The sequence below is a fragment of the Centrocercus urophasianus genome, unplaced genomic scaffold, assembly GCF_019232065.1.
Source record: "Centrocercus urophasianus isolate 14NV4802_14NV808 unplaced genomic scaffold, USGS_Curo_1.0 seq_19, whole genome shotgun sequence".
NCBI lineage: Eukaryota > Metazoa > Chordata > Aves > Galliformes > Phasianidae > Centrocercus > Centrocercus urophasianus.
The window spans coordinates 9,099,419-9,114,848 of NW_024884744.1; the positions used below are offsets into that span (position 1 = coordinate 9,099,419).

The following is a 15,430-nucleotide window of genomic DNA, read 5'->3' on the forward strand; positions in this document are numbered from 1 at the left end:
CCCATATGAGAAGTAAAACGAGGCTGGAGCTGTGAGCTTACTGATGTGCTTTCTGTTGCAGATGAAATCTGAAAGAAAGCGTGGCCACATTCCCATCTTTTGGGATGTCTTTGCATGGAATGGCAGTGAGATGGGTACTGAAAGAGCTGCTCAGACATACTCTAGGAAACTTCATGGAAAGTGGTTGGTTTATCAGCTGGCTGTTGTCCTTTAGAGGACTGGAATTGCTCAACCCCCTTCTCTGGAGCTAGGTTTTCAATGGGCTGGCCTGACCAGTTCATCATTTACAGGCTTGAAATATGTGTAGCGTAGAGCTGAGTGTTCCCTCACCTCTACCTGGGGACAAAAGGCAGAGGTGGCTGTCACTTCAGCTGGACTGCCTGGATAAGGCATGACATCCTTGTTAAAAAAATGATAATCTGTCAGGGGGAGGAAACACAGCCATGATCCAGGAAAATAGTATTTGTTTTGCAAACTCAATGGGAAAAGGAGGTCACAGGGATAAGGCCTGCTTATCTGGGAATGGCGGGGGCTGTCAGCACAGCCAGCAGCTTCCAGAAGTGCCAAATGCAAGGACCAAGAAAAGCTGAAGCCTCAAAGCCAGCTCCTGATAGGTGCCAAATGCAAGGACCAAGAAAAGCTGAAGCCTCAAAGCCAGCTCCTGATAGCAGGGAGGAGCCTGAACGTGGCTGGTGGGCACAGCAGTGTGCCTGGATTTGCAGCCAGCAGGACCTCATGCCACAGCTCCTCTTCCCGCTGGTACTTTGAGTGCCATCACAGTGAGTCACCTCCAGCCCTGCATCCCAATTAGTCACAAATGAACACGAGTCCTGCCCCACAGCAGCGCTGCCCATGTCACACAGAGCCGCCCTCAGTGAGTCCCCCTTGCTTTGCTGCAACCAGTGAGCACACAGCAGGAGGCATTTTGGGTCTTCCCCCATTCCCAGGGCCCCCCCATGGTTTCAGCCCAAGCTGCTCTCTCCCTGCTGAGAGGAATCCCCAGCCCACCCAGCTGCAGCTGGGAGCAGAATAGGGGCTCAGCCCCTTCCATTCCATGCTTCAGAGGCTCCAGGAGGAAGGCAGGCAAAAAAAAACCAGACCTCTCACTGCATGGCACTTCACTTTTCTTCATTTTATTCTTTTATTTGTACAGCTATATTTTACAGAACGCATTAATGCAGTTTAGACACAGCCCAAACCCTGTCTCCCGAGATTGTTTATAACACAAGCAATGTAAAATAAGACTGGAAAAAAAAAATATAATCCAAAACAAACAAACAAAAACAAAATAAAAACATTCCCCAACAGAGAGTTCCACCAAAACTCTTTCTGCAACATCAGGCTGTACCTTGAAGAAGAAACTGAGCTCAGTATAGTCCATACATTGAAAACTTCCATTGAAAAGAAAGGCACCGTGCGAAACCACATTTTACATATATACAGACTGAGAACTAGAACAAAAAAGTTACATTTTATTATTATTTTAAATTCCTTCTGCAGCTTTGTTGGTTTAATACACACTTTTTTGTAAATTGTAAACCTTCACTTGCAAAAAAATACAAATACACTGATGCATTTAGACAAAATATTTTCTTACTTGTACAGATGCAATACTTTAAAATATCTCGTTAAGTGCTCTATCATAATAAAGATTCTCAGAGTGGCTTCTGCCTGCAGAGTCCAACTGAGCCTTTAATGCATTTTATATATTTTTAATATAGCTTTTTTAAAGGTCTATATATATTTATTTTATATATATATTTATATATTTATATCTATATATATTTACAACTCTGCCATAGATTCCTTCACCTTTGGTTAAAAAAGTTAAAGCCCTCTCTTTAATAGCATACTTTCTCTTTAAAAGAACACACATTTTGCATACAAAAGAAAAAATCTGTTCCCATAAATCAACATTACATTCCTCATCTTCAAACGGCAAAGGCTGTGAAGGTTAGACTCCAGAGTTTATCAACACTCCACTGCACAGACATTTAAAATGACTACTTTTCATGTTTATGTTCTATATACAATAAGATCTGAATAATTTTCTCTTTCTTTTTTTTTTTTTTCTTTCACATAACTGGGAAAAATAAAACCCGTGTTTGTTCTTTTTTTTTTTTATTTTTATTTTTTTTATGCTTTTTTAGTTTGTTTCTAATGTTTTCCACCTATCTGCACTATGGGTTTAGAGGCACTCCATCATGTGATGAATTTTTTTCTTTATATATATATATATATTTTTTTTTTCTCCATTAAAGTGTTGCAAGTATCCTTTGGACAGCTTCCCTCTGACCTCCTCCTGGGAAATCCTCGGCCTTCAGCACGCCTTGGGGAGCTCTGGAGGCACCTCGTTGGCCGAGATGCGGTACTGCACCTTGGTGTTTGTGATGGCCCCGTGCTTCTGCCGCAGGTGCAGCCGCAGCTGGCTTTTGTGGCGGAAGTGCAGGTTGCACTTCTCACACTGCAGAGCAGAAAGCAAAGGCACGAGGGGTCAAAAATCACATCGGGGGACGCATGCATCCCTTGGAAGAGGACAAGCAGCACGCCCGAGCAAATGCCCATCCTCTCCGTGTACTGCGCCCATTGCACAGATGGAGTGGAGAAAGTGGAGGTACGGTGGGAGAAGCAGTGGGGAAGCTGCTCAACCCCCAAGCCCAGCAAGGCACGGCGTGCTGCCACAGCTCCTCTCTCCATCCCCACATGCAGCAGGAGGCTGTAATTTAAGCCATGGCTATCTGGAGAAGTGTAACCTTCTTCCAGAACTGGGGAAGAATAGGAAAGCAGCTCTGATGCACCCAATGCTGGCCACACATCAGAGGATTTGCAATGCTGCAGCAAGCCCATCTGAATGGTTTGGTGTCTTCCCACCCCTTGGGTTGGTTAGCATCCCAATCCCCGAAGAAAGGAGGCTGATCACTCACATGATACGGTTTCTCGCCCGTGTGGATTCGAAGGTGGCTTTTGAGGGTCTGCAGGTGCCGGAAACGTGTGCCACAGATCTCGCAGGGGTATGGCTTCTCCCCAGTGTGAATGAGCACATGAGCACGGAGATGGGCCACCTGGGGGAGAGCAGCCACAGGTTAGGTTTCCCACTGAGCCGACAAGCTGGCCTCCACCACCATCAAACCCCAGTTTATCCTCTGCATGGCCCTGCAGCCACCTAGAGGTCTTCAGCAGGATCCTGGCCATGTCCCACCCCTGGGTGCTGTGGATCTCAGAGCTCACACCCACCTGGACAAATCTGGCCCCGCAGGTCTCGCACTTGTAGGGTTTCTCTCCGGAGTGAATACGTGTGTGGGTTTTCAGGTTGGCTGGCCGGTTGAACTGCGCCCCACAGATGTTGCAGCGGTACGGCTTTTCTCCTGTAGAGTCCAACAGAAAGGACAAGGGGATAAATATCACTGTGCCATACACATGTAAGCCCCAAAGCACGGTCCTGCCATGTGCCTGACCCTTTTAGAGGTGTCTGTAGCACACAGGTATTTTAGGAAGAGAACAGCAGGCAGAAGCAGCCTCGCTCATCTCTGGAGCAGAGTTCATCTTGCTATTGGTGTTTTTGGAGTTGGGAGCTGCAGCCTCCAGGGCAAAAGAGAAAGTCGGGCAGCTCTACTAGCAAGGATTAACAGCATCACTCTTCCTGGCTGGTACCCTGAGTGACCCACAGCACTGAGCAGGGCACACACAGCTGCCTGACAGTCCCAGGCACGTCCCATTCTTCCTTGGAGAAGCGAGAAGAGCCAAGAGAGCAGGAAGCCAAGGCATGCCTGGGGACCCGGCTCCATTCATTCTTCAGACACGACTCCTGCTGTCAGCCCTGGCTGCCTTTTCATGGCAAGGGGGGAGTTGCAGAAAGATTTTAGCTAGTTTCTTCAGGCTGATTGAAGATGAGCTCAATGGGGAGCAGAACAAGCCATCGCCTGTCCCTTCCTGCCTTTTTCTTTTGTTCAGCATTCAAAGGCAAATGGGTTCCTGCCTGGTGGATTAATTGGCCGGGGTGGGGGGGAGAGGAGGGGGTGGTCTGAGGGCCTTTGAACCTGCACTATTTGACCCAGCCCGGTGCTTGTGTCTCCCTGCTTGTCTCTGCAGCCATGTGGAGCTCCAGTGGGACTGCGGGACCTTCCCTCTCCAGCCAGAAAACTGGTTGTTGGCATAATAAAAGCATGAAATAAAAATCCCCAGGTTTGTCAGCAAATGACTAACCCCCTAATATCCCTTTCCCTTCCCAGCTTTCATTGTGCTGATTCACAGGGTCTATTCGTTCACAGATTTTCCTATCAGCAGACTTTCTGCCAAGCTAGATACGATCTGGATTTCTAGGATGTAGGAAAATCAACAACCAAAAAAAAAAAAAAAAACCCAACATGATTATTTTTATTTTCCTTTTTTGTCTGCGCAACCCAGAGGGCACACATCTGCCCCCAGCCACACGTTTAGAAACACCCAGTGCTTTATAGCAAACAAATTCAGCCCTAGAGGAGCTGCAGACGCCGTACCTGTGTGGACGGTTTTGTGGCTGGCGAGGTTCCCCTTGTAGCGGAAGGAGGCCTGGCAGCGGTCGCACTTGTAGGGTTTGTCGCTGTGGACTTGCAGAGAGTGTCTCTTGAGTGAGGCCTCCTCAGAGAACCGGCAGTCACACTCATTGCAGAAGAAGGCTCCGTTCTCTGAGGAGCAGATTGGAGAGCGGGGAGACGGGTGATGCACAACTCTATGCACCCCAGTTATTAGGCATCTTCTGAAGGATGCTTGGTTCTGGAGCAACTCCAGCACCTTTAGAGGTCTTAAGCTCTCACAGTATAGATGTCTTCCACGAGCATGGGAAGACCACCATCTCCCGAAGAAGCAGGCAGGTCCCCTGTTTCAAGGCTGCCCAACTCTTAAATGCTGTGTGGAGCTCTGAGCATCACACCTGTGTTACTGCTACAGATCTTTGCCCACACCACAGTGACAATTCTGCATTCCCTCTCCCCGAGCTACAGGCAGATAGATATTGTCTCTGGGCTTGTGGGGTTTTGCAACAAGATTGCAAGGCTCATTATCTGCATTTCTCCAGATGTGCACATTTGGCTCCCTGATAATGAAGGTATCGTGACGGATGCATGAGACACACTACCTTGCCCAATCCCCATTAGGATCGTTACATCTGCCAAGCTTGTTCTCATGTGATAGTGGCAGGGTGGAGTTCAATTTATTTCCTGTCCTTAGCTGCCAGGTTAGCAGCAGGTGACTAACTCCCCACACAAGGTATCTGGATGGTGCTGGGGTAGGGGAAGACAGAAGCAGTGCCCACATGCGTGCATCTCACACGTGTGCACAGAGCTGGGCAGCCAGTTAACACCATAAAGCACTTTGGGATCCACCAGCACCAGAGACAGATCTGGCAATCCCTTTGGATGAAGGGCTCTAGGTGAACGCGTCCCCTCGCATGCTGGCTGAAAAGGTGAACAGGATGCAGGACTCACCGCAGCTGGAGTCAGAGTACTCAGACTGGGTCTCCCCCATCTCCTCTCCAAAGGCTGAGCCAGAGGTATGAAGGCACATCTCAGTGTGTTGTGGGGACTGGCAGCCGCAGGAGCTGCACTTCGACGAATGCAGGTAGAGAGGGGACTGCCCCTCGCTGCTGCGCGGGGACCCATCCCGGGACCTGTGGAAGGACAGCAACACATACAGCTGTGAGAAGGCTCTTGCTGTGCTTGAGCTAACAGGTCCTTGTTGTTTGCATCATTCCAGACACAAGGAACACCCATGGTTTATGGGGAGACTTCTAAGCTAAGACGCACAGCATAGCCCTGATCAACAACAGGTCCCTCAGCCTCACCTTGCAGGTGCCCATTGTAAAATGACCTCAAAGCTCTCTAGGAACATCCAGGTCCAGGGGACAGCACATTGCTCCATGCTAATTCAGCCTTGCAGTGCCTACAGCCAACCACAAGCTCTAGGCAGTGATTTGGGTGAAAACCATGCTTGCCAAATTCATGCTCCAGAAACCATCCAGAGCTGGTGAAGCAGGTCAGGAATTCCTGACCCTGCGTTCCCAACTCCACCATGAGGCCAAGCTGGCACTGCTATCATGGGGACAGCTGGAGTCCAGCCGATAACCCTGGCAGTGCTTCAACAAGCGCAGAGGTTTCCACCTGCTCACAGCCAGACACCCCAACACAACACTACAGCTATGTCGCACACCTCCAAACTCTCACCAACAACACAGGGAGTCCTGTCTGCCAGGGGCCCCTTCTCACCTGTTAACAATGTTGTTGAGCCTGCTCGCTTGGGGGATGTTGGAGTCTTCTCCATTCACGCTCATCTTGGTGGGGGATTGCACGTTGAGATGCTCTGGCTCCATGGACTGCTGGCAAGTGGACATGGGCATGTAGGTGCGAGGAGAGAGGGTTCCCATCTCGTTCTGGTCAGCGCTGTCTTGTTTGGTGCTCTGGTTAAGAGAGTTGAGGACAATGAATTTGTACTTCTTCCAGTTGCAGGCTTTGGGATCAGTGGGGCTCTTGGTGAAAAGAGAGTTGGAGTTCTGACTGATGCGGGCATTCTTGCTGCTGCTGGACTCAGTGGGAGAGTTGGGCTGACAGTCTGACTTCTGGGGGCTCTGGGGGCTGATCAGGCCCTTGCGGTCCAGGGGGGTGTTGGTGGGCTCAAAGTGCTGGCTGATCTCATCCTCTGAAGAGGTCCGCTCCTCTTCTTTGGCCACTTTGTCACAAGAGAAGTAGGGATTGTTCCGGATGGAGGGGACAACAGGTTTGGGGCCAGAAGCTACACTGTAGTGCATGTCGCTCCTGGCTTCTTCAGCAGCACCTTCTTTTGGAGAATAGATGGTGGCGTGGCACATGTTGGCCGAGATGTCGGTGATGGTTCTCATGTACTCTGTGGGGATCGTCCTGGAGCTGTCGCACGGGATCCTCTCCTTGGGGAAGGCACTCACCCTTGAGAGTTCAGAGAGAGGCATCCTCATCTCCCGCAAGTCATCATCCACGAGGAAGCCATTGAGAGGCAGAGGGCTGTACCCAGGGTAGGAAATGGAGGATCCAGACAGACTGTTGAATAAGCCAGGTGCGAAGGCCCTCCCATTGCAGAGGGACCCATTCTGGAGAGGCATGCTGTTCTCTGAGACATCTCTGCCTCGGTAAGCCATCACCTCTGGGTGGTTCAGCATCCGGCCAGCCAAAAACTCTTCCCTTGGGGTCTTCACAGCAGACACCATCTCAGCTTCACTGGAATCAGGCAAAAAGGAAGAGATGCATTCATTTTCAGCACATAAAGATAAGTTTGCAGCTACTTTGTCAGCCCTCCCCTCTCCCACCCAAACACACCGTGCCAGGCTCTCCAAAGTTCACTTGTGGTGCTCACCTAGATTTGACAAACCTTCGGCAGGTATCAACCACATGCTCCATCTGCAGGTACAGTGCCGTGGCCATCACAGCCATGATATTGTTCTCCCTCAGGTTCAGGCGGGAGGTGTACATGAAGTCCAAAAGGATGCAAAACCCCTCAGGGTTAATTTCAGGGTCCAGGTTGATGACATTCAAGTTGCACTTGAGCTGGTCAGTGAAGATGCTGTAGAAGAGGCCACTGCAGAGAGGAGACAGAGGAAGACAATCATTACAACAATTAAGAAGAAGAAAGGAGAACTTGAAATCCCTTAGCTCACAGAGTCCTGTGCATGGGAAGAGAGGAGGAGAAGGAGTCCAATTACAGTATTCCCTGAGCTTCCCCCTTATTATCAAGCTTGGTTTCCTAGCTTAGTAAGCGTCTTCTGCACTGCAGTTTTAGCAACTAGCACAGCCTGCTTTTAGACCTCACCTGCTCAACAGCTCCCTACTGCCTTGCTTTAGAAATTCCCCTTATTTTGTTGTCCTTACCACCACCCTCTCCCCCACTGACTCACTTCTTTCAGAAGCCTCTTGGGGCATCCATGCTCACTCTTTCAACCCAAAGCAAAAAAAAAAAAAAAAATGCTGGCAAAACATTTTTCAGATGTCTTAATAATCAAATCTTTGCTTCTCCAAATCTTTAGAATGTCAGCAGGAAACCCTGGAAGGCATCTGCAGTAATGAGGTGAAGTAATGGGGGGATGCTAATTAGAGGTCACTAGGAAGCAATCCTTGACCTGGAAAAGGATTTCTGACCCAACTGGGCTTGAAAATCCACAGCCCTAGAGCCAGAAGGAACAGCTCCAAAAATAGCAGAAGACACACCGGTCACAGAGGGCTCACTCACCCTGTGGAGTGGTTAAAAGCAGAGGGAGCTCCCACTCACCTGCAGGCCATCAGCACTGTTTTGTGGGCTCTGAACTGCTCCCGGTTCACAATGATGACGACGTCGGTCAGGATATCCCGGCTTCTAAGGCGGTTGAGATTGAGGAGGACATCACTTGCATGACGGGTGAATTGGATGCAGCTGTCTGCTGGTGAGGCCATCTTGAGTCTGCCCAGGACAGAAGCAGAAAGATGGGAATGAAGAAAAATCCTGCAGAGCACCCAAACCTCAGTGCAGAGCCCCCTGCTGCTCCAGGATGCCTATGTGCAGCCTGCTGCCCTGCAGGGATGCCTCCAGGTCCCCTGGCGAGGCCCTGGGACAGCATCAAAAGCTGGTGTGTCTCAGTCGCATCCTGCAAGCAAAGACAACTGGACCCTCCTGAGGATTATCTCACAGGCTCCTGCCTCACCCATGGCAGCCCCACCCCCAGCCCACTCCTCCCACCACCACTGCTCCTCTGATTCACCTCCTGAAGCTCCCAGCACAGCTTCAGCCTCAGGAGCCAGTTCCCTCACCCAAGCTTGGCCATGGGAATCAAAATGAGCCATGAAGCCCCCAGCTGACGCTGAAGGATTTCAACATCTGCTCACATGGTGGAGCACCAGCCATCATCCACCATCAGACTTCTTCCCTGCTCTCAGGTGGCCAGCCCAGAGAAGAGCTATATCTCCTCTTTCCCATCAAATTGATGATGGCAGTGAGAAGTGGAGCTCATCCAACCTGCTGGGCTGCTGCCCACACTGCAGCCCAGCCTCTCCCAGCAAGGAAGGATGTGGTGAATAGAGGAACAACAGCCTGCTCCCAACACAGCACCCAGTGACCCATCTCAGAGATGTCCAGCAGCCTCCCATGACAGCCCGCATTGCCCCACATCTAAAATTTGGGCTACTTGTGCACCTCCAGCACCAAATTCCACTCTGACCCCTCTTTCCCAGCCCCATCTCCTCCTCCTTTCTCATGTGAATGTATTTTCTACAGAGCAGCTGCTTTCCTGAAAACGAATCTCAGCTGGGTCTAATGAAACATTTAATTCAACGTTGTAAAGGGAAGGGAGGTAGGGGGAATACTGAAATGTACATACCCAATGCCTCAATTCACAGTCCAAAAGTTTCTTTCAAACCTGTAAATAAAGCACAAGAAAACAAACACCGTGTTAGCAGATAATAATGAATTGGCTGCGGCAGGGCACAAGCTTGCTGTTTCCCTACAGTATCAGTGGGATAAAAGTTAGAGATAACAAACCCTGCACTCTCCAGTAAGGTTAACATTTGTTTCTTCCGGTACAATATGTTCTTATCACAACCACAGGCTTTGAGAATCCAATCATAGTTTCTTCCACACCCTCTAGCCCAAACCATGGGCGTATGCCAAGGAGATTTTCATTTCCATGACTCAGGAACTTGAAGGCAGGTGGGGAAGGGAAGTCAAGTGAGAATTTTCTCACCACTTCTTTCAGGGACAGCTCTCCCCTGCCAACATCAAATTCCCAGCCAACGCCACGTCCAAGACCAATGCCATGCTCCCAGCACCTCGTTAACAGGTATGACTTACACATCAGCACTTGCTGCTGCTCTTCTCAGAAACCTGGACAGCAGCTGAGTTTGGTCCTCCCGAGTCGCTCTCACCCTTACTGAGCAGCAGGAGAAGCACTACGGGACAGGACAGCCAGACAGAGGCGGGAGGATGCGGATGTCAAGAGCCACAATGACTTGGCCAAGATCGTGTAGGAAGTTGGTGGCGGGGACGGATGAGGACCCAAACAAATGCCTTCCTCCAGCTGCTGGAAGAGCCTTCCCCAGACTTCAAGCTTTGTCTCCAGCAGCTGGCAATACTGGAAGCAGGGCTGGGGCAGCACAGCAAGGAAACCCAGGAGTTAACTCACACTGTTACTTCCACATTTACTAAAAACCAGCAAACACAATGAACCTGGCACCAACAAAGGGGGAAGTCCTCAGCAGGAACAAGGAGATGTGCAGTTAGCGAGTGATTGACTCTGCAAGCTGGAGTGATGCAGCAGGACCATCAGCACTTGCAGAGAGAATGTGCAGCCCTGTACCTGCAGGTGAGGTGGATGGAGCTCCCCTCCTGCTCCAGAGAGGCTGGGATGGGAAGAAGGGGCATGATTTAAGGCGTGATGTCAAGCAGAGCCTAGAGGGGTGTTACAGTCCTACTGCAGCCACCAAATGCAAATCTTCAAGACCTGCCACTCTGAGCCTGCGCACAAAAAGTGACTCATTTCCCAAATCCTGCAGGCTCTGACCTTTCTGTACTTGCTCACCGCCAGCCACTTGCAATTGAAAGCCCGGGCTCTGCAAGGAGCTCAGCACACATTTGTGTTCCCACCATTTGGGGCTGCTGGGTCACATCCCGCCCTTGGCTGGGCTCCCGGTGGCTCACCCCGGTGTCACAGATACAGGGACTGACCTGTCTGTAAACCAACAAACTGTGAGATGAACTCTGTGCCTGTGAGCATCACGTGAGAAGCTGCTGCTGTCGCCAAATTCCCTTACTCACAGCATTAGCAGTCAGGGGTGTGCGGGGGGTGGGGGACACCCAGACCCTATGCACCCTCCCAGATCCCCTCTGCCCAGCGCAGTGCTTGGGGCAGGCAGGTGCATTCCAAGCATTCTGACTGCAGGATGCAGGATCCTTCCGTCCCCTCTCTAACAGAGCAGCATTAACCCTGCCCCTCCCAACCTCTGTGCTCCAGGGAGGGTGCTCTGAGGAGAAAGGGACAATGATGAGGAGCAGAGAGAAGCGATGGGGAACACAGAAGACCACCATGGGCAAGCACGATCTTCTCCATCCCCATGCCCCCCCACCCTCAGATGCTCCCTCAGGTTCAGCTGCATTCAGAGCGTCACCCCAACGTCCCCCACCCCAAAATTTTCCTGCCCAGTACCTCAGAGGTGTGGGCCAGTGGCAGTGCTGGAGGCTGCACGGCGGGGCTTGCTGTGCCCGGAGAGGAAGGTCGGGGCCCATTTCGGGGGTGGCCACATGGGACTGTCAGTGCTTGCTGCCTTCCAGGAAGGCAGTGGGTCTGCCCCAGCAGTTCAGGGAACGGCCCTTCCCTGCTGGCACCTCCCCGAGAAAGCCTATTCCTGGAAGGGAGCCCAGGGCCAGTGCTGCTCTGCCAGTGCCAAGCAGTTCAACTGTGTGGGGAAGGAACCCCCAGCTCCACCCCACGAAGAGGGGAGACCCCCACAGCTGCCCCCTGCACCACAGAGAGGGGAGAAGCTGCAACCCCTATCTCTCCATCTTTCTGCCAAGCACAGGGCAGCTCCTCCCACCCATCCACTCCTTCATCTAAGGAATCCCTCTCCATCCATCCATCCATCCATCCATCCATCCATCCATCCCCTCACCCTCCACAAAGAGGAGATTCCTTCCTCTCCTATCCCACTTTGCACGGAGGCTTCTCCTCACCCTACCCTCTCCCCCCGTACTGATAATCTGGAGGAGGGCACCCATCACCCCCGCACCTGTTCTCCTACCCCTCCGGCGCCCGCCGTGCCGAACTCCTTTGCATCACCCCAGAGTAGTGGATGGCTGAAGTCTCTCTTCCCCATAACCTCATCCCACACAGCACTCCGAAACTGCCCGCCCAGGGGAAGCTCCATCCTGCCCCCCCACCCCCAGCCTGGGCATACTGCCAGCTGCCCCCCATCCCACAGATGGATGCTAGGTTCCTCCAGTGCCGAGAGGCAGACAAAGAAATGAAGTGTGGGGGACTGAGGGTATGCCAGCTCCCAGCTCAGCTTTCCCCGTGCCACGCAATCAAGGGGCACCGAGCGTCCTTTAGCTGTCACAGCGCACTTTTTATTAATTTAGCAGCTTCTGGTTGGCGTCTAGGCCAAAACGTGGCTTGGTTAATAATAAGCAAAGGAGAGACAGAGAAGAGTCCTAGCACACTGTCAGCACAGATCAAACGTAGCATTGCCAGCACGAGCCCCGGCGTTTTTTCCATCGTCCCCTTCCGCCAGCAGATTGCACTCGCTCTATCGAGCGCTCTGCTAACTTTCAATCTGATCCAATTTCCTGCCAGCAAACAAATGTTTCTAGGAAATGCAATACATTATCTGAACGGGTTTATTATCAGCATTTGGAACCAGGAAAACTGCATATTTTCTTGAGCACTGCGGGGAACTTTATAGTTCGTACTTCAAAAGAGGGTTTAAAAGGATTGCCCTTGAAAGCCAGCCCGGCTTAAGTCTCTACATTGTTTTGGTCTTTGCAGAAAAAAAAAACCAACAAACCAACCATCAACGCAGCGCGGGGGGAGCGCAGCAGAGCCACCCCTGATGTTTCCCACCGAGGGCATGTAGCTGGGAGCTGAGCAGAGCCCTTGGGAAGCGTGGAGCTGAGCCTGCTCCAGCCTTCCCAACGACCCCAAGCAATTTGGCACATGAATTTTTCAAGGGAAGGCAGCAGCCACGTCCCAGCCGAAGCAATGGAGTGAGGCTGAGCACCGCTCAGCTGGCAGAATCCCCATCCCCGTGGGGCTCCACATGTCACCGACCCGGCCGTCCCCATCTCTGTGCTGTACGGACGCAGCATAGTTGGCAGCAAGGATCCCAGCATCCCACCTGGCTGCAGTGGGACAAGTGCAGCACGGGGTGCACTACCCAGGAGAGAACACCTCTGTATTTGTAGAGCCAAATGGATTTAAGGAGGGGACATCTTCCTTGGGTCCCACTGTCCTGCACTGTACTTATCCTGAGCTCTGCCTGCTGCCAGCAGCAGTCCCATCTTTCTCACAGAACCCGTGGATTCTTAGAGGATCCCAGTGGGCAGCCCAAAGGGAGCACATCAGCAAGGAGAAATGGGGGGAGAAAATACAGACCCCAAATTCTTACTCCTCTCCCAGCTACTTGCTTCAGGTATGAAGCTCCACGGGCACCGCAGGGGTTTTCATGTATCCTGCAGAACTAAATGCTTCAGGGGTACGTGTGCCTTTTTGGCTGACTTGCCCTGCTGCAGTGGGAACAGAAGGTCTAGAGCGGATTTAAAAAGAAATAAGAGTAAATGCAGGGAGGACTCCATTTGCAGTCTAAATTTGTAGTCTGAAGCCGACTGGTCAGACATAACTTTCGGACATCCATCTAAACCAACTGCAAACTGTGAACTCCTGAGGTTTGCCAATGCCTGCTGTAAACATGGAAACCGAGTGTCACTTTTTGCCAAACAGAAGAATGGTTTAAAAATAGATCTAGGAAAGAATACAGGCACTCAACACACAGGGCTCCTGTTTATAGACTCCCATGCTGCTATAAAACGGAATGAGAGGTTACGAGAACGCAGGCAACTTTCCACCAAATTTAGATTTTACAAACTTCTCAGAAACCTGAAAACAACATTTTAGGCTCTGTCCAAATCCATAAAAGCCCTTCATTGGGATTTTGCAGCACTAAAATGGGCATAAAATGGTTCTTCAACCACCACAAGAAATACGTGGACGGACAGAAACTGCATTGATAAATGCATAGGTGAGAGCTCCGTTCTGCTCACCTATGGACTTTGTAACAACAGGTTCTTTTTAATGGGGTATTCAAACACATTAAGAGGATATCCACCCCCGCTGCTAAAGCACCGAGTTTTACCACCTGGCTTTGTAATGGGACTTGGAGGGCAGAGTCAGTGCGTTTACTAAAAAAAAAAAACCAACCCAAAACGACAACAATCCTACAAGTCCAACATCAGGCTGCTGAAAGTAAAAACAAACTAATAAATAACGAAATAAAAGCAGCACAGCTTTACGTCCCGTTCTAAATTAGGCAGAAATTCGGATTTAAAAAAAAAAAAAGGGGGGGGGGGGGAGGGAAAAAAGCCACAGCCGTCTATCGCCGCTGTCTGAGCGCCGTCCCCGCGCAGCGCGCAGCACCGCTGGATGGCAGCAGTCAGCTGCGCTGCGGGACGGAGCTTCTCCCCTTTGCAAAACACAACTCTCCGACCAAACCTGGAAAACATATAATTTGCTCGATGTAATTCTGTTTCTCTTAAAACGCGTCTGAGCGACGTTATTATTATTTTTTTTTTTATGAGCTTTTCCAGCCTTGGTTTTTTTTATTATTATTATTTTTTAATTATTATTTTTTTTTCAAATCTTCGTGTTCCTGCGGGGTTTATTTCTGTCTCATCGGGCAGACTGGAGGTCCTCCCTGCGATGTCTACAAAGTATCATGAGGGCTCCTGACAGATTCTCTTTTTTTTTTTTTCTTTCAGCGGGATCGGGAAGAATCACTTCTCATTCCCACTTCTTCCTTCACAATAACAACCACCCGGTTCACCCTCACTTCCCCTCCGAATACTGACTCAGTCGGAACGGAGGGGGATTGGAAATTGGGACTGAAATGCATCCCCACCTCTTTGATCTGCTTTGCTTACAGACAGAGCTTTTTTTTTTTTTCCTTACTGGAACGACGCAATAATCCATTCCCCTGGAAAATTGCTCGACACCCTCTGAATATTTGAATGGCTTGATGGTTTGTTTCACGGGGCAGAAATTGCTGTCTGCGTTACACGGCTTTAAAGCAGCAATCCCATCGTTAGAAGAAAATAACAGGAGCTCAGGTTCTGCCTCACTCTCTGTTTCTATAGATAGAGAGAAGGCTGCCCTACAATATTTTCTAAGGGATTTTTGAGCTGTAACCCCCCAAGGATGGATGGAGAAAGCCTGCGTTCATTCGCAAAGCTCTCATCCCTCCAGCAGTCAAAACAATACAGCAAATCCTCATTTTCTAAGCACTCAAAACCTCTGGCCAGGGCTCGGCGTGCAGCCCCGGATGGAAGGAGGGCTGACCCCAATCAGTGACACTTCCACGGGGTAAGAGCTGGGGCTCAGACAGATGTGGCTCAGCATGGAGCTGCCCTGGTCCCACATCTGCCCGCTCCCAGCCCAGCTCTGCACCAACCCCACACTCCTGAAATCAGTGGCAAAAAGCAAAAGCAAGGCCGGCTCTGTTTGCCTTGGTTTCGACTCACAGTTTTAAGCCCAAATTTGCCTCTTCCCTGGAAATGCAACAGGGGGTCAAAGGCAGCTTTTTAGGCACATCTGAGAGGCCGCTGCCAGTTTTTTCCAAACAAACGCCCTGCTTTCTGTTTCCCTCCTTCCCAAGAGGCGATTTCATAACATTTCATACTGTGACTTTGCAAACTACAGGAGAGG

At 50.6% G+C, this 15,430-nt stretch overlaps 1 protein-coding gene across 3 annotated transcripts in view; it reads right to left on the reverse strand.

Moving 5' to 3' along the window:
- Positions 1-1,117: 1,117 nt before the first annotated feature.
- BCL6 (BCL6 transcription repressor) overlaps positions 1,118-15,430 on the reverse strand; it is a 16,136-nt gene continuing 1,823 nt past the window's right edge. Inside the window, exons 1-10 of one of the 3 annotated variants that reach the window (XM_042820823.1) lie at positions 11,748-11,794; positions 9,347-9,385; positions 8,266-8,433; positions 7,357-7,578; positions 6,240-7,220; positions 5,463-5,644; positions 4,497-4,664; positions 3,235-3,365; positions 2,925-3,062; positions 1,118-2,464 (exon numbers count right to left, since the gene is read on the reverse strand). In XM_042820823.1, the coding sequence (XP_042676757.1) occupies positions 2,321-2,464; positions 2,925-3,062; positions 3,235-3,365; positions 4,497-4,664; positions 5,463-5,644; positions 6,240-7,220; positions 7,357-7,578; positions 8,266-8,426 (2,127 nt within the window). In that variant the 5' untranslated portion in view covers positions 8,427-8,433; positions 9,347-9,385; positions 11,748-11,794 and the 3' untranslated portion in view covers positions 1,118-2,320. Of the gene's footprint in view, positions 2,465-2,924; positions 3,063-3,234; positions 3,366-4,496; positions 4,665-5,462; positions 5,645-6,239; positions 7,221-7,356; positions 7,579-8,265; positions 8,434-9,346; positions 9,386-11,167; positions 11,347-11,747; positions 11,795-15,430 lie in introns of those variants that run through there. The other 2 variants (XM_042820825.1, XM_042820822.1) reach the window with 2 other exon arrangements.